The sequence below is a fragment of the Oryzias melastigma genome, linkage group LG17 (genome assembly GCF_002922805.2).
Source record: "Oryzias melastigma strain HK-1 linkage group LG17, ASM292280v2, whole genome shotgun sequence".
Lineage (NCBI taxonomy): Eukaryota > Metazoa > Chordata > Actinopteri > Beloniformes > Adrianichthyidae > Oryzias > Oryzias melastigma.
The window spans coordinates 13,703,447-13,725,581 of NC_050528.1; the positions used below are offsets into that span (position 1 = coordinate 13,703,447).

At 39.3% G+C, this 22,135-nt stretch overlaps 2 protein-coding genes and 1 long non-coding RNA gene across 3 annotated transcripts; all 3 read left to right on the top strand.

The window, feature by feature from the left end:
- The first annotated feature begins 102 nt into the window (after positions 1-102).
- si:dkey-97a13.12 lies at positions 103-9,609 on the top strand. Its single transcript, XM_024268912.2, has 5 exons — positions 103-848; positions 2,572-2,609; positions 5,982-6,155; positions 7,818-7,912; positions 8,140-9,609. The coding sequence occupies exons 1-5, from the start codon at positions 782-784 to the stop codon at positions 8,360-8,362; spliced, it is 597 nt and encodes a 198-aa protein (XP_024124680.1). The 5' UTR covers positions 103-781; the 3' UTR covers positions 8,363-9,609.
- Positions 9,610-10,257: 648 nt separating this feature from the next.
- Positions 10,258-21,555, top strand: LOC112144397 (immunoglobulin lambda-1 light chain). The gene is made up of 5 exons (XM_024268923.2): positions 10,258-11,145; positions 11,238-11,559; positions 19,419-19,462; positions 20,278-20,586; positions 20,654-21,555. The coding sequence occupies exons 1-5, from the start codon at positions 11,103-11,105 to the stop codon at positions 20,914-20,916; spliced, it is 981 nt and encodes a 326-aa protein (XP_024124691.1). The 5' UTR covers positions 10,258-11,102; the 3' UTR covers positions 20,917-21,555.
- Positions 11,568-12,927, top strand: LOC112144410. The gene is made up of 2 exons (XR_004949457.1): positions 11,568-11,989; positions 12,066-12,927. It is a non-coding gene; the product is annotated as an uncharacterized LOC112144410 (long non-coding RNA).
- Positions 21,556-22,135: the final 580 nt, after the last annotated feature.

Genomic DNA, 22,135 nt, shown 5'->3' on the forward strand with positions numbered 1-22,135 from the left:
TGATTTCACAAAAAACATTAAAAAAACATTTTTTTAAATGACAAAAGTATTAATAAAATTTCATAGGTTTTTTTCCTTTGGTTAACGTAATTTCTTCAATATGTCCAAGATAAGAATACATTTTTTTTAAAAAACTGCTTTGCAGCAGCTTCAATTGATCTGTTTAAAACTGGAGATGTTGCAGTCAGTCTGACCAGCAGGGGGCAGCACTCACAGAAGTAGGACAATAGTGGGTTTCAGGGTTTCTCAGAAGTCTTGCTGCTTTAATCTGTGTTAATCTAGTTTAATCTGATTCATTAGGAAATGTTACATAAACCTGATCTGACGACGACCCTAAAAGCATTGTGCGGCTCACCTCAACTCACCTGTGAGAAAGACTTCACCACTACTGAGCATGTGCAAAAATATATCTGAGGCCACGAGAAATGCTCCCTCATCACTTTTTAGTAATTATCATTTTTCTGCAGAGTAAAGCTGCTGTCCACTAGTATACGTGCACAAACTCACGCACATTTATGCATTTGTGCACGTAGTGCTGTTCGTCAAATTGGCTTTATATTAAAAAATGAATCTTTCAGGATTTACATCCACTTCACTGGATTTTTGGAAACAAAAAATCCATTTCTGTTTTGATTCTGCAGTTTTAGACCACAATGTTGTAAGGACTGAGTCATCACATCTACTTTTGCTCTGTCAGACCTACACGCGTGCGTGTCTGTGCGCGCGTAGGATTATCCCTGCAGGTATTTAAACTCACCGTCCCTCTAAGAGAAAGCCCATCATGCAGCAGATCTACAGACAGAGAGACGAACAGCTGGAGGTCTACACCACCGTCTTCTCTCCACGAGGTGAGACCCATAAACACACTGTCTCACACCTTTAATTCAGGTCAGTCAGACTGATCAGGGTGGCTGCAGTGCAGTCGACCTCCGATTGAAAGGTGAATACTCAGGTGCAGGTTCTGGTCCTGCTCTGCTTGTTTGTGTCAAAGTGTGTAAGACTGAATCCAGTATGGCTCCTGATATTTGCAGGTTGTTGCCTTGCATTGCAGCAGAGACAACATCAGTGTGTGAATGTGTGTGTGCATGGGTGAATGGGACTATAAAGCGCATTAGGTCGGACTAAAGGTGGAAAAGCGCTAGACTGATTCAGATCTCACTTCTTTTACATTTACCTCTAAAACTCGGAAGATGAAGAAATTCAAGGAATAGCTTGAAATTATTTAAATAAAAAAAACTTTTGGAGATAAAAATCTTCAGGAATTGAATTTAGTTTACCTTTTTACTATAAACTACACATTACCAAGAGAGATAATCTTAAAGTGATTCACATATAACAGTATAGCACAAACAGTTTCATTTTGGTTTAATAAGCTAATTTACTTTAAATATTCTAACATTGTGTGAATCCAGTTAGGCTCCATTCTCGATTCCAAAAATCCCTAATTATCTAAACTTAAATGCATTTACGTTTACAGTCATGACAGAGAGAAGCTCCAACAGAATACATGTGAACTTTTGGTTTCATCCCCATACTGAACATAAACTCTGTTGATTAAAGAGAGCTACAAAAAATTACTAACAGGTGAGCAAAATGAAACTATCTGCAGACCAGAATGAAGTCAGGAAAGAGACAGACATTTACAATGGACTTCAAAGAAAATGTGAGTCAGTTACTGCTAGCAACTGACAAATTAAAATGTATCTCATAAGAACAAATCTGCAGTCTGGGTTTATAGCTGCAGACATGCTCATAGCCTCCAAGGTTAATCATTTACCCATAACTCTTAGTTTTATCAATTTTACCTTGAGGAAAAAACAGAAAAACGTCTACATATGAACATGCTCTCTTACTTCTAATTTTATGCAAAAACAAAAAAAAAATGAAAGAAACAATCACAATTTAGCTATAAACCTTTTTCCGTGTGGATAATAATGAAGTATTTCATGACTTCCCTCTCTAAAGACGGTGTTAATGTCATGTTGACTAAAGAAAGTTATGCATTTGAATATTTATCTTTCCAGGCCAAAAAAGTGAGCAAATGTGGATTTGGAGACAAAATCTTCTGCCTTAAATTTCCACATCGTTCATGACAGATTCAGCAGGTTTAAAGTTGGCTAAGTAACATTTTCAGTTTGATGAATTTGGGTCAGATTGTCAGAGAAATTGTAACTTTAATTTAAATGATCAACCTCCTGTTGTCCTTGGAGGTTGTGGGTCTCTACACAAAGATGAAAACTTTCAAGCTTTCAAAGTTTCATTCTTCAAGAGAAGAGACGCCCATCCCCTTCATTTCTAGATTGTAATTACACTCAATTTATGAAATCTCCCTGTGATCACAAACTGCAAATGTGGGGAATTGAATTCAGTTTTTTTTTCATTGCTTAACTGAACCAAAACCTGATCCTGAACCCTGAGAGATCCCCTTCAGTATCACACAAAACCCAACACCAAACCAAACCTTTATTTAGGAAACGCTTTTCATTCCCTGAGGCGGCTCAAAGCGCTAAGATTGTGTTGTTGTTTTTGTTGACTAACGCAGTTTAATGTTTCCATGTTTGTGTTTTCCAGTCTGCAAGAACAGGAAAGGACATGTGGATACTCAGAAGGTAAAACTGCTCCCAGACATTGAAAAACACAAACTCTCACACATACTGACTCACAGAGAAACACAATAAGGTCGCTTTAACAGCTGCATCTCTGCTCTCTGGAGAGACATAACTCATGGGCTCTTTACCAAGTTACTTTTTTCTGTTTTGAAGTCCTAAATCTCCAAAAAACAATACTTCTACAGGTCAAAATCATGTTTTAAAGTCCACGTGATGTCGAAACACAGTAAATTAAGTAGTTAAAAACAACATTTTTCAACACATCTTTATGCTGGACCTTCATCAGTCATCTGTGGAGAACACTGCGACAACACCAAGGACAAGAAGCAACACAATGTGTTCTGTTTGTGTACTTGTTCTTGCACTGTGTGGGAGGATCAAGTGAATCTTCTTCAAACACCGGCATTTTTATTTAAATGCAACTTTCTGAGTCTGACGTATCACAAATCTCACTGTAAACTTTGCTCCTGCTTTAAAAACCTAAACTCTCTACAACTGATCAAATCTTCTGGGAGGCAGAGGAAACATCTCAAGCAGAGGTCCAGCTGCCCTTGATGTCAGCTCTGTGGATCACACTGTCATATTCAAATCCTCAAACCACCTGGAGGCTCCTTCATGACTCGTTTCTATCTGGACAGTGGAGGGTTTTCTCACAGCTTTCTGATGAATGTATTTGATCTGGTTGAAGAGGTCAGATGTTCTTGTTTTTCATCCAATTGTTCTGTCAGCTGGAGTGGACTTCACCACCTGCTGGAGCAGAGATTTACAAAGCTTTTTCACTTCAACAATGTCCTCCAGCTCATCCAGGAGAACTATCAGATGTTCCAAAAGTATTTAAAGCTGTAACCGCTCCAAAGAGACTCTTCGGACAAATCCCTCCATGAAGTACTACTTCACTGTGAGGGAAGGATTTACATGCTTCCCTGAACTGCGATCAAAGATTTGTGTCACCTGGTTCAGGTGAACAGAAAAGCTGAATGTGGTTACAAGCTACTCCATCTCCTGCAGAGGAATCTTGAGGGTCAGCTGCAGTGAGGATTGGCTTCAGGGGGAAGAGGAGGTCTGGATGATCACATGATGCTGAAGAGGATTTTTCCGAAACTGAGTCATCATTGAAAACTGACCCATGTGAGATCAAGAACATGTGAAACATGCAAACCTTAAATTTCTGTGTTGTGACAAAGAAATGTGAGATGTTTAGTGAACTCTGTCTGCAAGAACATCAGGTCCAGACCTTGTTTCAGGGTCCACATTAGAACCAGGTTTAGAAGCCTGTTAAACGTCTTAATCAGTGTTACATCACTGTGACCTCTGACCTTTAAGTATTTACGGCCTGCTGAGCAGATTACACAGCACTCACACTAGCACACACACATACAAGAGCAGGTATACAAACAATGAATCAACATTTTCTTGAAGGTCTCATTGTTTTTATTCAGTTGGATACATATAATGTGTTTTTATGTTTTTTATTTCATTTTCAATAGCAAAATTAGTTTCAGCCACAAACTGAATAAAATAAAAATAATAAAAAGTAACTTGATTAGCTTTATTTTTAAAATGCTGAATGTTAAGTTATTCAGGATCCTTAAAAGGCTTCAACTGTCTTTTTCATTGCACTTCTATTTGTGTTTGTAATTGTTGAAGCAATATTTACATGACACACAAGACACAAGCTGTGGAAAAAAAAAGAACATAGCTGCAGGGTGCAAGATCCTTGCAGGGGAAGCCTTCATGGAGCACTACAACCAAAAAGCTGGAATAATACACAGAAACGTGAGTGCAGAATATGGACTGGAAACCCCAAAGTCAAAATGTGAAACACCTCAGTAAGTGTTAGAGAATGAGAGAGCAAAGATCCTGTGGGACTTCCAGATCCAGACGGACAGGATGGTAATGGAGAACCAACCAGACATTGTAGTGGTGGATGAAGAACAGAGGAAAGGCGTTGTGGTGGATGTGGCAGTACCAAGTGATGGGAACATCAAGAAGAAGAACATGAGAAACTGGAGAAATACCAGAGAGGAACTGGAGAAAGCTTGGAAGGTAAAGGTGATAGTGGTGCTCGTGGTAATTGTATCACTCTGGGCTATAACCTCCAAACTGGAGGAGTGGCTACAGCAGATCACTGGAAAGACCTCAGACATCTCAGTCCAGAAAAGCGCAGAGCTAGAAACAGCTAAAATACTGCAGGACCCGCAAGCTCCAGGACTCTGGTAGATGATCGGAGCTAAGAGCATAAACCACCCGCGGAGGGTGAGAGGATATATCCAAATGCTATATTAACACAAAAAAATACATTTACGCTTTTGTGTTTGGATTATTATTTGTAACAATAACTGCAGTTATCAACATTTTGTTTCATGTTCATGCACATCAATAAAAATGTTTCTTTATATTTTGTCTTATCTTCTTTTAATCCCTGAAAAAGACCAAATAATTCACCAAATCGGAACTTTCACTTTTCAGTTTGTTTTTTTTTGTTTTTTTACATCTTTTAAATGCCTAAAGTATGTTTCAGAACACACTGCAGGTCTAATTGTTTTTCAAATGGACACTGAGAGGGAAAAATAATCTTTACTTTGTGTGGAGGATCTATAGAGTTGGTATCAGTCATGTGCAGCAGAACTTTTCTTTTCCGCTGTTCTGCAGCTTTAAGGTGTATGTTAAAAAACAAACAATAATGATTACCAATGAGACACAACTACTATTAGTCATAAACCTGAAAATAAAACTTTCAGACAAACTGGAGTCCATCAATCTACAGCCTAAAAGTTTCTATACAGATGGACCACATTACAGTTATGGTCGGTGATTTAGTTGTTAATGTGCAGACAGGATCAGTCTATCATCACTGAACAACACCCAGAACAACAGCTGAATAGTTTCACGTAAAATGTTGGAAACAAGTAAGAAAAAGAAATGCCTGGAAGTGCAATTAAGTCTATAAAATTGCATTATGAGGGAGGAGAATCCTCTCAGCACTGAGTGTTAAGCATGGTGGTGGAGGGCTGTTCATGTGGGGACTTGCTGCATTCACCATCAGTCATGGAGTGGACATGAACTCCTCTGGATTCCTTTAGAGTCAACTATGTGTGCATCAGTCATAGGAAAGAATTAAAAAAATGAAAATTGTTTATTTACCCACAAGCTTCTGAGGCAGAAACAGTTTTTGTAATGTTTTTAAGTGGACTGTTGGTGGATTTACTGCATTTTCAGAGCTGGCAGGGACCAGCTGGAGGTTCTTTCTGTCATGATTGCAGGCTTATGACATTTAAAAGTATAAATGTGTTTGTTAAAGACGTCTATTGTTTTGATGAGTGACATGAGAACTCTGATCTTCAGTCTGGACAAACAACTCCTCTCTTTCAGTGGCAGGTGGTGGAGGTCCAGATGGAGTACCGCTCTCGGTGGCCAAAGGAGCTGGACCTGAATCCGGGAGACCTGATCCAGGTTCTGTTTAAAGAGGATGAGACCTGGTGGTTCGGACGGCTGGTGAATGGAGACGAGGGTTACTTCCCAGTCGCCTGTGTAGAGCTGCTGCAGGTAAAACCGCTGCGTAACCAGAGAATTAGTCGCAGCAATCCTTACAAGTTACTTTCTTTGAAGGATTAACACCTCAGAGAGCTCTTAATCTGACTGGACCTGAATGAATGTAAACACTGAGGGATTTCTGTCTATTTGGATTTAAGACGCTTTAACTCTTGAAAAAGATCCTCGGTTCTCAGTTTTCAGTTATTTTTGAGGAGGATTTGATGAAGAATTCAGCATCAATTCAGACCTCACTTAATCTCAGGAATATGAATTCAATCTTTAACAAAAAGAAAAAAGTGGACTGCTCCTAATGTTTTGTAGATTTGGGAGAAAAAAATCAGGATATATAGAAAGTAATGCACTGTGTTAAATTATTTAATTTATTTTAAAGCTGTATAACCACTATTTTAAAGCTTATAAATATGTCAAAGTGTTGTTAAATTAGTTTAAATGTAACTCATGCAAGTATTTCTTTGAAATATTTGAGAATTGTTCATACGTTTTTAAAACGGCTCCTATTTTGGTCATTTTTTTGCATCAAAACCCTTCAGACATTTATTTGTTTTTCATTGGACTTTTGAGCATTTACAGTACACTCTCGAGCTTTTTTAAAAATTATTATTTCAGGTATATTTAGATTTATGCTGTGTCCAGTTTTTAAAATCTTTTTGTGTCCTTTACGCTCTGATTTGTCTGAAATGACACAAAGCAGAATTATTTTGTAAGTGAACCAGCAATCTAGTTTTTTGTTTTAGAATCCTAAACTTTTATTTTTAAAGTAAGTGTTAAAATGCAAAGATTAATCACGACTGATCTTATTTTGAAATATTTAAACATTTCATAAAAACATAAGATCTTTGAGATTCTGAGGTAATTTTAGAATCTTTCAACCTGCAGCTGTTTTTTAGACTTCGCTTGAAGGACCCAACAGAACAGAACCAAATGTACAACATTTCTGTTGTGGAGAACTACAGTGACCCCTAAAATATGTTTTAAGATTTAAAACATGTGAAACATATTTGTTTTATTCGTTGGTTTTTCATAGGCGACCTGTGATTTCTGCTAAACTCTGCACCGATGTTCTCTGATCTAAGTTTATGGTTTGAGAATGTTAATTGCAATAAACTGAAATGTGAAATATGGAGTGGGCCAGGATCACAGGTGCCAGTTTAAAAAAAAAATAATGACACATTTATTTTATAATTTAATGGTGTATACATTTATTTAAGTCCCATTTAGTCCTCCATACCTTGGTTCCTAATTCTGAAACAAACTGAATGGATCATATGTTGCAGTTCCTCAAAAGACCACTAGAGAGAGACATTTCCCATCACAATTAAACATTTTCCTCACATCTAAAAAGAAAATTTGTACAGACTAGTGTCAAAAATGGTTTCATTCTTAAATTTAGTTCTGTTTGATAAAAAAAAATCAGTTGTATGGATTTTCTTTGAGCATAGACTTTTTAATGGAATCGTTCTATGAATGGCAAGGGGTGGACCCCATGGATGGACCTTTTCAATTAAATTCTTCAGAACTCTGTGGGTGACATCAGAGGAGTCAAGTAAATAAAGACCCGTGGTTCCTGTTTTGAGAGTAGAAAATAGTGTGGAAATGAAGCCAGCAGCTGATTGGCTGACAGCCAACTTTGATGTAATTGTGTTTGTTCTGCAGGACAGAGACTCATCCAAGACTACACCCTCTCTCCTTAGGAGGGGCTCAGTACCAGCCATTGTGGAGACAACTCGGCCCCCCTGTGGCTGCACCAGGTACTCTAGAACCCGGGTCACCAAATCTAAGTTTTAGATGTTTCACCTGACACAAACAGAACTAATGTCTCCTAAGCTCCTGTCAATAAAAAAGAAATCATCTTTTTGCTGTATGTTTTTTGTAACACTGCTGTGTGTCAGTTCAGTTTAACCACACAGTCACTATGAGACAACAGAACATTTTGAGCGTTTTTCAAAGCAGAACCTGATCTCCTGTGTTGTTGCAGCGGTCACAACACTCCAAAGCTGCTGAGGAAGAACAGTATCCAGCGGCAGCTCCAGCTCAGCAGGACCCCCACAAAGGCTGAACCCGGAGCATCAACGACCCCCCAGCGATCACACAGCCTCCTCCACCGAGTCCTCTCCAAGTCCAGGAGGAAGAGCTGTCCACACATACCTCACTCCCACATGGACACCAGCTCTGACAATGACGGCTTCCAGCCAGATTAGAGTGGATTTGAGAACTTGTCCCAGGCCACAGAAACCAAGTTCAGCTTTAAGTTTTTTTTTCATTTTTCATTGACCTGGAATCCTGAAAAAAAACAAAAGTGTTAACTGAGATTCCACAATCAATCTCAGCATTGAAGATCCAGGTTTCATTTAAGCTTCTAGAGAACACTCAGGACCTGAAGTTTCAGTAAAGATCCTCAATATCTGTCATATCATGCTGACTCTCAATACAATGACAATGTGAACTGTTTCTGGATGCTCCTCAAACTGATCTGCGATGATCTTGGAGTTTAATCAGACATTTTGAATGTGGCACTTTATATTTCCTTAGAAACTCGTAAAGAATCAGGTACAAAAAATTATAGTGACGGTTATCATAATTTTTTTTTTTTTTGACAAATAAATACATAAAATCGATATTTTTCTTTCAATAAATAAAGAGCTTAAGTCTTCTTCACATGCACCTGCAAGGGGGCTGCAAGTTTTTGGGCGTATAGAAGGTCATAGAGGGGAGCGGCCCCATCTTATTGGTAGAGCAGGTTCGTGTTGTAGGTCTCTCTTGGTTTGTAATACCACCTTAAGGACGTCAGGAAAACCTGTTTCTCTCACCAGTTTGTTATTTATTGTACTTGTCTGCTAAAAAACTTTTTTTCACCTACATTGAACAGTTTTGAGATAAAAATAAAATATAAAAGTTGTTACGGCCCTGATGTATCCGGCACTCTTTGTGTATGGTTTGTCTGGTTGTGTGCTTGAGTTGGAATGAATGAGTTGGTGTGCATGTGAGTTTTCTTTCTTTAGGTCTCTGAGCTGAGAGCTGCAGCTCTGCAGAGTGTGGACCCGCCCATCTACATCTACACCTGGACCTCATCATGCAATCAGCTGAGGACCCGTGACTGAGGATCCACACTTGGATAAAAGAGCTGACTTCTCCTCCAACATTGGCAGCTTTTGTAACACCCTTTCTGGTGGTCAGCTTGCCCATGGTGAAACTCCAACTTTAAGTTCCAGTCCTCTTTCTTGTGGACTTTGGTGTGGAGCTTATTGTTGAGAGCCTGTGTCAGAAACTGGTCAAAGTTTGTGTGTGTGTAAGCATACTTTATAGACCTGGTGGGTCTCAGTCTGACTCTCACGTGGAGAGAATTTGTGTTCCTGTTTTGTATAGATTTAACCCTTGTTTTCTTTTGTTGAAATTCTATTTATGTTAAATTTGCAGCTAACAGCAAATTAAAAGCTGCACACCACTACAGTGCTCCAGTCTGGGTTTCTTATATTTTATGTTACACCTTTTTCTCCCTTCCCCTCGGTTGGGATCGTAACAAAAGTAAAAGGAAAAAAAATTAATGTGGGCTATCCCTGAGCGGGATTTGAACCCATTACCTTCTGAATGTGAGTCAGCAGCCATAACCAGTACACCATCTAGTGGTGGAATCTGAAATGCAGGTCAAACTTAAATTTAAACATGACAAACTGGATTGCGTAAAGAGGAAGTCAGTGTTGATGGTTTAAAGCATCCGAAATGTATCAAACCAATCCGTGACCAATTTGTTAATTATTGTACTTGTCTGTGTTAAAAATACTTCTTTCCCCTGCATTGAACAGTTTAGAGGTAAAAATAAAGTTTACAAGTAAACACAATGTTCATGGTTTAAAAGTATACATAATGAATAACCCCCCCCCCCGTGTCACCAGTTTGTCAATTATTGTATTTGTCTGTGTTAAAAAAATTTTTAACTGCATTGAACAGTTTCACAGGAAGTGCTGCAGATCAGCTGCGCCGTCCGTCAAAATTCTATTAGCCCACCTCCAATGGTGAAGCCAAGGTAGTCTGTTTCCTTTTGAGAAAAACACACTCAGCTGGATTGATGGTTAGGCCAGCTGAGTACAGGCACTCTAGGACCTTCTTCAGATGTCTCAGATGCCCCACCTGGAACAATGTCGACAACAATGTCATTGAGATTTGCTCAAGCAGCATCCATAAGTCTTTCAAATGTAGCCGTGGCTCCATGTAATGGTAGAGCTCGCTGGACTGCCCTCCTTGTGAGGTGGCGGAACTGCGGAGGAGTAGAACAAGGAGCCAAACAGTGGTCAGAGTGGGAAGCGACATAAAGCAGTAGGGGTGGTCTTTGAGATAAGTACCACTCTATTACCTTGTTTTTAGCCACCTATTAAACACACCAGAGCTGTTTTGATTGCATGCGTTTATTTATAATTTTATTGTGAGTTTTAGTCTTTTTTATGGGAGCCTGGTGTCTTTCATATCAACTGAATTTCCCTGAGGATTTCCAAAGAGATTACTACAGTATTTTTATTCTATTCTATTCTATTCTAACTCTCTGGGGATTTTATTCTGGTTGACAGAGGCTCCTGGGTCCAACGCAGATGGAAGTTGCGGGTGTCCCACTGGAGAATACACTTTATTCTTAAATTGTCCCGGGTCTAGGTTTTTTATTTTTTTTTTATTTTTACTTTACTTACATGTGTGCATCATGTGACCCAGATTGTCTTCATCTGCTGTCAGATTCAAATCAGGAAGATGAAACCACACAGCAGCTTCAGCTGAGCTGTCAGTCTGCAGCAGCAGTCTTCTCTGTGAGCTGCAGGGGCTGATGGGAGCTTGGAGGAGGAGTCACAAAGCACGTGGTCCTGCTGTCATCTCACAGCTCGTCCTTCTTTGTCCTCAGCTGCATCAGAACACCACTTCTCCTCAGGTTCACCAGAGGAAACACGGCTGAACAAAATGCTTTTCCTCCCAGCTGCTGCTCTGTGCTGTCTGTGTTCAGGTGAGTGTTTGCAGCCAATCAGGAGCCAGCCAGGTCTACCTGGAACAAACACTGTCACCCTGACCTTCACCTGTCTGTCTGTGTCTCTGCAGCACTGGTTACCATGGCAGCAGAACTCATTCAGGAGGATTTAACATTGACCAGGAGAGTTGGTCAAAGTGTCTCTTTCAGCTGTGGAGGAACTCAGGAGTGTGATGACAGCTACAGATACAGAGTCTGGTACCAGAAGAAAGAAACAGAAACATTCAAACCAATCCTTCGGGTTTATGAAAGTGATGGTAGAACATATAAAGATTACGGTCATCCTCAGGAAGATGATTTCTCTGCTGGGAAAACCCAGACAGGATGTGAATTGAAGATCAATAAAGTTAAAGTGGATCATTCAGCCTCCTATTACTGCAGCTGCTGGAAGAGATCCCCACAGTGAGAAATGATTCCTGCAGGCTGAACAAAAACCTGCAGATGAACAGATGTTAGTGTTTGTGACAGAAAGAGAGCAGGAAACCACAGCCAGGTTCACATGTTTCTCCTCCATCTCACACAGACTCACAAACACACTGAACTGAGGATTCAAGCATTAAATAAAAACACAAGCAGATGAAATGAAAGAATGAAGCAGTTTAGACAGTAAACATATGACACCTTCATCCAAATGTTCAGATCATTCAAATGTTTACTCCAATCATCTTCATGATGTAGCAGTGGTCTGTGCAGCTGCACTCAATCTCCCAATCACTGACAACCTGGGGCAGGATATAAAAATGGTTTGGCTCACCCTATGGGAGTGTAATGCACTGTGCCCAGCCACACCTACTTCCTGTTTGTCGGCTCTCTGCTGGTTTGGGTAAGGTCAGCCTTGCTGTCTCCTGTTGAGATGAACTATGATCTGGGTTTTAACTTGTTTTTATATGTTCTGCCAGCAAGCAAAGCCCTCCAGCACATGGAGAGGCTTGTCTGAGGTGTGAGCATGTAGTGCAGATCATTTTCCCTCCAGCCATTCAGGTGACATGAGCACTTTAGGTATTTAGACCTATGCCTGGTGATTTTTAAGTCTTAACTGCACTTTTATCTGTTTCAGGTGCAGAGAGGGCACCACTGCTGTGTTTTATTTACTGTTTTATTTTATTTTTAAGCTGTTGTCACAGCTGGTCTTAGTTTATTTCTGCTCTTGTGCTGCGCGGCCAAACTGAAGCCCTGCCTGGGCACCGCCTCCCTTCCGCGGCATCAGGCCTTCGGCGCGGCTTCAGGCCTTCGGCGTGCCCTCCCCCTCAGCGGCTTCAGGCCTTCGGCGTGCCCTCCCCCTCAGCGGCTTCAGGCCTTCGGCGTGCCCTCCCCCTCAGCGGCTTTAGGCTTCCAGAGCGGCTTCAGGCTTCTGGCGCGCCCTCCCCTCAGCGGCTTCAGGCCTTCGGCGCGCCCCTGGACTTTTGGACGGTTCCCTTTCCTTTATTTAGAACTTGTACTACATTTTATTTAGGTGTGAGTGTGCAGGTGTGCGTGGTTACCCTACTTACCGGTTTTATTTTTCTTTTCAGGGGAAGGGCTTGGCAGAGCGAGTTGGCTGACGGCGGTGGAGGCTTTTTGTGTGTTTCCGGGTGTGGGTCCATTCCCCTTCACGCGTGTGTGTGCATGTCACTGTGGGGTGAAGTCCATTTTTGTTTTTTCCTCCCCTCGTACGCCCAGCACTCTGCCGGTAAGCCTTCCCCCAGTAGGGCTTTTATTTTTTTAGCTTTGATTGTTTTAATTGGTTTTAAATTTTTAATAAAACTATTTATTGAACTGGAACCACATCTTGGCTGCTTGGGAAAAAAATCTACGTGTCCTTTATCAGGACTTCCCTTTGGGTTCCCCGGACCCTGCATTCCGGGGTGGCGTTGTTTTCCTTTTGAGTCCTACCCAAAATCCACTTTGCCACAATGAGTTCAGAAATGCAGAAATCAGAGTCTGACAGTTTCTGCAGACACAGAAACTCATAAATCAGTGAGTCTGAAGAAAGTTGAGTTTTCAGTCTGTTTTAAATGTATTGATTATCAGCTGATCAGAGAAACACACAAATCAAATAAACTGTAGATCTGAACAAACTTTGACAAACTGTTTGGTTCTGGTCTCCTCCTGTTGGTCCGGTCATCATCTCCTGTCCTGTTGTTCACCTGTTAGACCGTCTCTGTTGTCATTTTATGATCTTCTTCTGGTTCTCATCCTGTTAACTTTAGTTTAAATTCAATTTTTAAATACATTTTTCGTGATTTCACTGCTTTCTGGTTTGTTTTGTTCTGGACTTTACAGTTTGTATTTTCCAACATGAACTGTGACCTGATCCAGAAGTGAAAACTCAACCTCATCAATGATTGAGACTCATGTTGTTAAATGTTCATCATTATGTGTGAGATCATCCAAAAATCTGATAATGGAACCATCTCTCATGTGGACTCTCATCCAGTTAAAGAGTCTGTGATCATCCACTCTGGAGCTGATGAACAGTTTGATAATAGATCACCATCAAACTGTTCCTCTCTGCCTCATCTGTTGACTGACTAGAAACTAGATGACAGGATTTTTCTATCACTACAAAATCCAACAGTTTGAACAATTCTTTAAATGAATGAGTCTCTTCTCTCTGTCATTTCTCAGTCTGATAGTTTTACTCTCCAAAACATGTCAGTGTTTTCTTCATGTTTGAGTCGTTCCAAACAAAACTATTAATTCAATTTTCTAAATGAGTCATGAACATCAAACCATGAATCAGAAACATGTTAATAACTGGAAAGTCATTCAATATTAGCTACACTTCTGTAATTACTGTCATTAAACGTCAGATGAAACTCAATCCAGACTAATAAGGAACCTGTACCCCCCCACCCCCACCCCCCACACTCACACACTCATCTCTATTCAGATCTTGTTTCAGAAGTATCTGCTCCTCTCTCACTACAATGTCATTGTGTTGGATCATGTGAACTTCCACTGAGACCCACAGATCAGAGACTTATGTGTCTTCATGACAAAATGTTTAAACATTTGAATCTACGATGTATTTTAAGGACACTGACACTTTGAATGATCCAAGAACTTTGTTTTGGAGCATAGATGAACTGTTTTAGGAGAGAGAGGAGCTTTTGCTGCTGGTCCACGTTGTTGTTCTGCAGGAGACGGATCATTTTAAGGAATGATCAAAGAGAATATTTGTTCTGATAAAAGAAATGAGCTAAAGTCTCTGAGAATGAACGTGTCATTTTGGTGATGTGTATTTAAATGAGCTTTTGTCAATACCTGCAGCATTGTGTGAAAACATAAAGTATTGAGATAAACTATGCAAATATTTAATAAAACTAGCATCATAATTTCTGGATTTTTTGTCTCTTTTCATATTTATGTACACATATTTATTTACAAACTCAAGGTCCAATAACAAAAACCACAACTGAATATAACAGAAATTTGAACACAAAAAACAGTCATATACAAGAAAATCACCAGTAAAAGTATCATAAAAGTAAAGGAATTCTAAGAACACTATATTTCAGTGTTTTTCATACAAAGTACAAAAGAGAAAACTTTAAGAAAGAATTCTATACCAGTATTTTAGTATTGGTGACTGGTATTTACAAATGCTGTGTCTGATGTTTGTGGGGCTAAAATGACTCTTATTTAAAATGCATTAAGACGTTGAATAAAGCCATAAATGAAGTGTCTATAAAACACTTGAAGAGTGTTAACTCCTGCACCAACAAACATTTCTGTATCTCTGCACCATCGTGGTGGTTTTAATCAAATCCTAAAGTCATCATTGTAGAACACCTGCAGCTTCTGCATGTTCACTGCTTTATAGTTAGACCACAGATGGACAGTGAGGAGAGGAGTACAGTGAGACTTGAATAAAACAACTGAACATGAATGAAACAGGAGAGCGGGCTTAGTGACAGAAACTTAACATCAATTTACCAGAACATGAAGAAAACTCATGGAGCAATAAAAAGGAGACAAAGCAGAATAGATGATCTGACACTGAAGAACTGAAAGCAGACACTGATACACACTGAAGGAATAAAATAATGAAGACATCTGTGGATGAACAACCTGAACCTGGTGAGTCTGACAGACAAAACAGAAGATGAAAAAACTGAAAACATCACAAAAATACAAGAGCAAAACCCTGATAAAAAACGAGTTTCAAAAAGTCTGAAATAAATGTCAGAAGTGCATAAAAATCATAACATTAAATAGATGTATAGAAGCACGGAAATGTACAAAAACAGGAAAACAAACTGGCCAAGAAATGACAATAATGTCTCAATTAAAGTATAAACCAAATTATGTTTACAGTAAAAACTGTGTGAAAAATGTCATATTTAGACAGATCTAATTACTTTTAATGACAGAAATTTTAAATTTCAAAAATCCAAAATACTTATCAGTAAAGAACCTGTTCAACTGCAGAAACATGAATGTGTTTTGTAGATTTTATTTTAAATTGAAGAAAGTGATAAATCTGTCAGTGTTCATCAGTTTGAGAGAGTCAATCTGCTGCTGTTGAGTTTGTATTTATTTTGTTTGTAAACATTCATTGATTACAATCTAAACAGATTGTTTTTGTTAAAAAGACTCAAAGTTTGTGCAGAAACTCAACTTCAAGCTCTTTGCACCAAACAGCTGAATGTTGTTTTGTAACATGAAGTCTGATCATAAAATGATTTCAGTTTAGTGAAGATCAGAAGTAAAATAACAAACTTGATATTTGTCTATAGGAAAAAGTCTTTATGAAAATTGATTAGAATTGAGACATGAAGCTGTTCTAATGTTAAATAAAAATCCCTGATAAATCAATGGCTCTGAGAAAATGGATTCAATTCAATTCAATTCAATTCAATTGATTTTTATTTATGTAGCCCAATATGACATAAACAATAATCTCATTGGGCTTCATGTTGGTAATTGTACAAAGCAGAAACTAAACTAAACAGACTAAATAAACTGGTTATCCCTGTCCTTAGTCCCTCCTTCCAGGTAGGAAAAACTTGAATCCTTTGAACTCCTAAATAAACCTGATCCCAACCTGGTCAATGTTAAATCTTCCAGAATAGAGGACAGAACCCCAGTGTACCAAACTTTCATCAGCTTCAAACTTCTAGCAGCCTACCAGCATCTAATTATTATTTATTGAATTTAACCATGTTAACAGTAAGATACATGCGGTATGGCACATATAGTAGATGTTAATAATAACAATGATAGAAGATCCAAACTTTTTAGCATATCAACATAAATCTAAACCACAAAGTCACAGCAGCAGAGGGAATCGACCACCAGGGCCCGGTTTATTCAATCAACTTCTCTCTGCTGAGTTCTGAGGAGAAATGGATGTAATGAAAATGATCATTATTCTCCAAACTTCATTACAGTAAGTAAAGGAGCATTCAATTAAATATGATCTGATTACTAACTAGCCTGGCAGTACGTCTGTCCAAAGACGAATGTTTTAAGCCTAACTCTGAATGTGGAAACTGTGTCGGCCTCTCTTACATGAGCTGTTCATAGACCACTTGGTGAGGATTGAGAGACAGGACAAAAAAGATCTTCAGAAAGGATGTTTTATTTCACCCGATCACATAGATGGTATGAGTCTAAATTAAAATGGAGTCAACTTAAAATGTAACTGAGAAAATCAAGAACAAAATCTCAAACTAACTGAACCCAAACTGACCCGACAGGAAACATTAGGGAGGATTTATACTGGCTGATCAGATCAATGACACAATAGGGAGGGAACTACAAATACAAACAAACAAAACTAAACTTATACTTCAAAACAAGTTTAACATATTTCAACAAAAGAAAACAATAGTCCAACTAAAGAATAAAGTTTGTCTTTCTCCTCCATCTTCAAATGGAAGTGTCCAGGAAGTTGTCCAGCTCCTTCCTTTGTCACATCATCAGAAACTTTCCAGCTCCTCCCTCTTCCACAGCATCAGGCCTCAGAGAACTCAAAAGAGTAAAATTACTCAAAGCAGTCAGAACAGAATGAACTACCATATTTTTCTGGACTATTGACCTTATTCCTGGAGCCTCTCATGTAAAATGGATTATGGGTGCAACTTAAGTTACACGGCTCTATTTGTTTCCACTGAAAGTGGCGGTGTTGTTAGCTTTAGCGGTGCATGCAAACTTTAAAAGCATGTTTTACTTAATCCCTCAAAGTTTTCAAAAATGTCTTTGCACAGTTTGCGCATGTTTTGCAGCTCGTGGTTGTACTAACAACCAAACTAAATGAAATTTGTGGAGCGTTTTGTGGGACATGGGCCGCTGACGAAGAGGGAGTGCAGCTGCCCTCCTCGGTACAGATTTTACCGTCTACCGGGCGAGGATGAAGTCAGAACGATGTGGCTCAAAATTTTAAATCTTTCATTTTGTGGATAAAGTACACACGGAGGAAAATCCGTATGCAACATTATGGTCGGGTTACTCCAGAACACCAGAGAAGAAGAGACGCCGGGTACTGCAGAGACCTGACAGCAGCACGGTTAAGATAGTTTCATATTCGACATTCGTCACACATTCAGCAATGAATGGCGATATTTCTCAAACGCCTTTGCTAAAAAAAAAACACCAAAAATGTTTTACTGACAGATGATAAAACAATCAATGTTTCACATGACTCGTTTCATTATTCACGATCCAGAAATAGGAATATATAAAGAATTATGATGAGAACTTTTAAGATTGTTCATAGTTTCGCCACCTGCCGCAGCTGAATTGAGAAAGTAGCTAAAAACAGTAGCTAAAAATGCTACTAAATGTTATGTTTTTTAAGGTCATCCTCCAATCCCTCAATTTTAGCAGCACCGGAGTTGTTACGTTGCCTCTTTTAAGACATGACAGCTGGTTTTTCCACATTTATATGTAGTTATAGATCCAAAACAAAAGAATTGCGCTGTCGGCTCTACAGTTGTAATGTAAATACATGCGAGTTCTGGCGTCTACCGGAAGTTTCACCCATAATTCACGCAAAGGCTCATGGGGCTTTGGAATAAGGTCATTAGTGCGGGACTATAGTGCCCTGAATTTTAAAGGTAACTCGGACACGATGCTCACTACTTCACTTTTCTAAACACTGGATATGATGTCACCGATTTCACAAAGTCAAAATCAAAGTAAAACAAACATTTCATTGTGTTTATGACTCCACTGTGTTCTGATGGTAAAAATGTGGATGTTTATTCAAATACACTTTTTGTTTGACTGCAATGCATTGTGGTCTATATTCGCTGATCTAGTGACCATCGATGCATGGTAGACATCTGGGAAATTTCTAGTGCACTTGATTTAGGAATTAGTAGATTCGGAGAGCATTAGAAAATGGTGAACGCACTATATAGTGGTTAGTGAGGGGATTCAGACACAACCCAATTTTTCTAATTTTGAGTCCGTTGACTCTGAGCTCAGGTTTGAACTCTAAATTTGTTTTACCTGCTTCTTGAAACGGGCTCCAGGGGTGATTTTGTAGTGTTTACCTGATTGTGTTTGTTACAATCCCAACCCAGAAGGGAAGAGAGAAGTTGTGTATCATTAAATTAAGATTCCCAGACCTGTCAATGTGCAGCTTTTAATTCAATGTAAGCCACAGAATAACTTATAAGTGCTGTATGGAAAATGAAGGGAGTTTCACTGGAGGAAAGGTGTGGGACAAAACACATGAACAAAACATTTAGATTTACAGAAACCAACAAAAACAAACCCTCTCCAAAGGACAGTAACAAACATGTGACCCTAGGCTACCAGAAATTAACTTTGAGTTTGTCACAAAAAGCTCTCAACAGAAGTTCCAATACCAAAGTCCACAGAAACAAGAACTGGAGCTTTAAGCTGGACCACACAACAGGGGCGAGCTGGTCACCAGTAAAGGGTGAGACAAAAGCTGTCTAAGCTGAAGCAGAACTGTGCTGCTCTCTCATGTTCCTGTGGTTTCAGGAGGATCAGAAGAAAACACACTGATGTACTTCAGGATAATTGCACACGTGCACAACTCTACATTTCCTCTTTCATGCTGTCACTTCCTGCATGAATCTTTATCTAATAACTGCAGGAATATTTGTCATTTTCTTCCATCATTTCACACAGCAGTTCACCAAGTTCCTCCACTGCAGACAGAGACAGTCATGTTGATGTGAACATTAGAGAAACTCATCATGGAGCTGAAATATCATCCTGATTCACTCAGATGACACTTGAACAGCACACAGGTTTTTGTAGCACACTTTCTCAATGTGTGGGTCGGACAATTACTACTTCATCTTAGGATCTGGAACTGGACTGTTTGTATCGGGTAAGAAGAAAAATTTCTGCTCCTTCAACTGTTTGATTGTAGAAAATGTGTTTCAAGTCAGTTTCTGCTGCTTCAGCTTCACATGTTAGTTTGTTCATCATTAGCAGAGAACTCATCAAGCAGCCATTGTTACAGAAGAAAAGCTGAATCATTTCTGCAAACATGTTGAAATCTCACTGAACAACTAAAGTGATTCTTGATTTCTGCAAATATGAGTGAAGTTACAAATATTTAGAGTTTGATGATCTCACTAATTCTGGAACATCTGCTGGTTTCTGAGGACAAGATCAGATCTGAAATTCAACTGAACGTAAATGAAGTTTGGAAACAAAATTGGTGGAAAAGATCAAAACAAAGAAGACAAACAATTAATTCATAAAAGAATTGTGGTTTAAAATGTTTCCTGCATAACACAAAGAAAGATATTTTCAATATGAAAACTATTAAAATGTTGATGTAAAATAACAACAGATTATTTTGATAAATCATTGTAAAATGTTGTTTTGATAATGTCAGAATAATTTTTATTTAAAGCACAGCCTCAACATGTTAATTGCATAATTCAAATCTAAAGTCATTTTGTTCTAAACAAGTTAGATAAAGTGTAGAACTGATTTCCAGTCTCGGTTTCTCCTGATGATGGTTTGATGTTTGTCTGAATCCAGTGAGTGAAGTGAACTTTGTGCTGCAGTGATGAGGAGTTTAGTGATCAGAGTTGATGGAGTTTCCAGGATCAGACTGAATGCAGTTCTGGAAGCTGCTGTTGACTGTGTGAGTGTGTGTCTGTGCTGTTTGTTGCTGCTGTCAACCTTCAGATGAGTCCGTAGTGAAGCCCGTGGTGAGCGTGTACCCAGCAGCATCCAGAGACCCCGTGGAGAGGGGCAGCTCCCTGCTGTGTCTGGCCTCAGCCATGTTTCCTCCTGTGGTCCAGTTCTCCTGGAAAAGACAGAAGAACAACGGACAACCAGAGAACCTTCCTTCTACTGGGACAGAGCAGCTGGATCTCAGAGAGTCTGGACGCAGCGCCTCCATCCTGCTGATCCATCAGCAAGAGGACAGCTCCTATAAATACATCTGCTCCGTCAAACATGAGGGGGGAACAGTGGAGGTCCAAACACAACAAGGTAATGAAGGCTTGGTGACTGTGTTCAACAGAGATTCAGCTTCATTCCGACTCTTTCTCTGTTTCAGAGTTTGCTGCACTTCCAGCTGCAGGTTCCACAGCAGCTCTAACATCCCATCCAGCATCTTCCAGCATTCTAGCAGAGGGAACAGCCTCTGTTCCTCCTCTGGACCTGGTGAAGCTGTCCTTCCAGTCTGAGTGCAGGGTGAAGCTGCTCTGCCTGCTGTACACAGTGCTGATAGTGAAGAGTCTGGTGTACTGCTGTGGACTCTCTCTGCTGATGATCCTCAGAAACAAGGGAGCATCCACCAACTCCAAACATGCTGACTGACTGTTTTCTGATCCTCTTTTCTCTCCATCAAATCTCATCCTTTCATCTCATTCATCACTTTGATCACAGCTCTCTAATGTTCTTAATGACTTGATACAGATTCTTCATCAAACTGTGTCAGTAGATGTTTTATGAAGATGTTACATTGATTTCTCCGTTTTCATTTTAATATTTTTTATACACAGTGATCCATCTTCTTTAAATGTGACTGTGTTTCTTAAAATAAACAAATACCAGCCTTGATGATGCAACAATTGTTCATATCTCTTGAAATATTTTTTTCAAGGGCATGGAAACATAAAAAGTTTCCATGAATCAGAATAAAGACAGAGAGCAGAGAGAGAGGTTGATGAGTGAACAGCAGCAGATATGAATCTGCTCTCAGTGGTTTTTATTACAGGAAATGCTGCTGAGAGACGATCAAACTTCCTGCAGATGTTTGTGTTCTGCAGCTTCATACCGTTATCTGTGGATTAACAATAAAAACACACATATATTGTTTGCTGTTTTAATTCTGACAAATGTCCTCATGATTTTAGTTTTAGACATTGAGTCTAGTATTATTGATGTTTTCCATCATGAGGGAATCTGACATTTGTTTGCACACATCTGAAAGAGTTTGGGAAAGACTCCTCCCAGTTTTGAGCACAGAAGTTCAGTGAACACAGAGCACATTGGTGCCGTCTGCCTTCTTCATGCTGGTTCTCTTGAACAGAACTGTGACCTGGTTTTTATCCATCACAAAGTCATTCAGTGGAACAAGGGAGGATTTCAGTGCTGTGATGTTCTGGAGAAAATCAGAACTTTCAAAAAGGGAAAAGAAGTTATTAGAAACATGAGGTCATTCTGAGTCTGAAACACCTTCAAAAATGACTTGTTGTTTGTCTTCCTCTGTCTGCTTGTTAATGGAGGTTTTAGATTTGAACCTTGACAAGCTCTGATATCACCTCCTGATCTGAGCTTCAGTTTGTCCTTTGTAGTGTTGAGCCGCCGCCTGCACACTAACGCCTGTATTGATGTTTTGAGCTCCTCTCTTTGATATTTCTTCACGGCTGAAAATCCTGTGAGGTGTGTTCTCTTTTAATATTTATAAACTTGAGAGAAGGCTCGTGCATTGGCCTACTGTGATTTACTAATTATTACTCTTAGAAACCCTCAGTTAGGACTTTAGAAGGCACATGGGAAAAATCCACCGTAGGTCTGCCTACCAACTACAGTG

What these genes read in the sequence shown, in the direction of transcription:
- si:dkey-97a13.12 (XM_024268912.2), top strand. Translation starts at nt 782, where the DNA reads ATGCAGCAGATCTACAGACAGAGAGACGAACAGCTGGAGGTCTACACC. An exon ending in CCTGTGTAGAGCTGCTGCAG is followed by an intron (nt 6,156 to 7,817) that starts GTAAAACCGCTG and finishes TTTGTTCTGCAG; the next exon opens with GACAGAGACTCATCCAAGAC. An exon ending in CCCCCCTGTGGCTGCACCAG is followed by an intron (nt 7,913 to 8,139) that starts GTACTCTAGAAC and finishes GTGTTGTTGCAG; the next exon opens with CGGTCACAACACTCCAAAGC.
- LOC112144397 (XM_024268923.2), top strand. Translation starts at nt 11,103, where the DNA reads ATGCTTTTCCTCCCAGCTGCTGCTCTGTGCTGTCTGTGTTCAG. An exon ending in TCTGTGCTGTCTGTGTTCAG is followed by an intron (nt 11,146 to 11,237) that starts GTGAGTGTTTGC and finishes GTGTCTCTGCAG; the next exon opens with CACTGGTTACCATGGCAGCA. An exon ending in AACTGGACTGTTTGTATCGG is followed by an intron (nt 19,463 to 20,277) that starts GTAAGAAGAAAA and finishes GTCAACCTTCAG; the next exon opens with ATGAGTCCGTAGTGAAGCCC.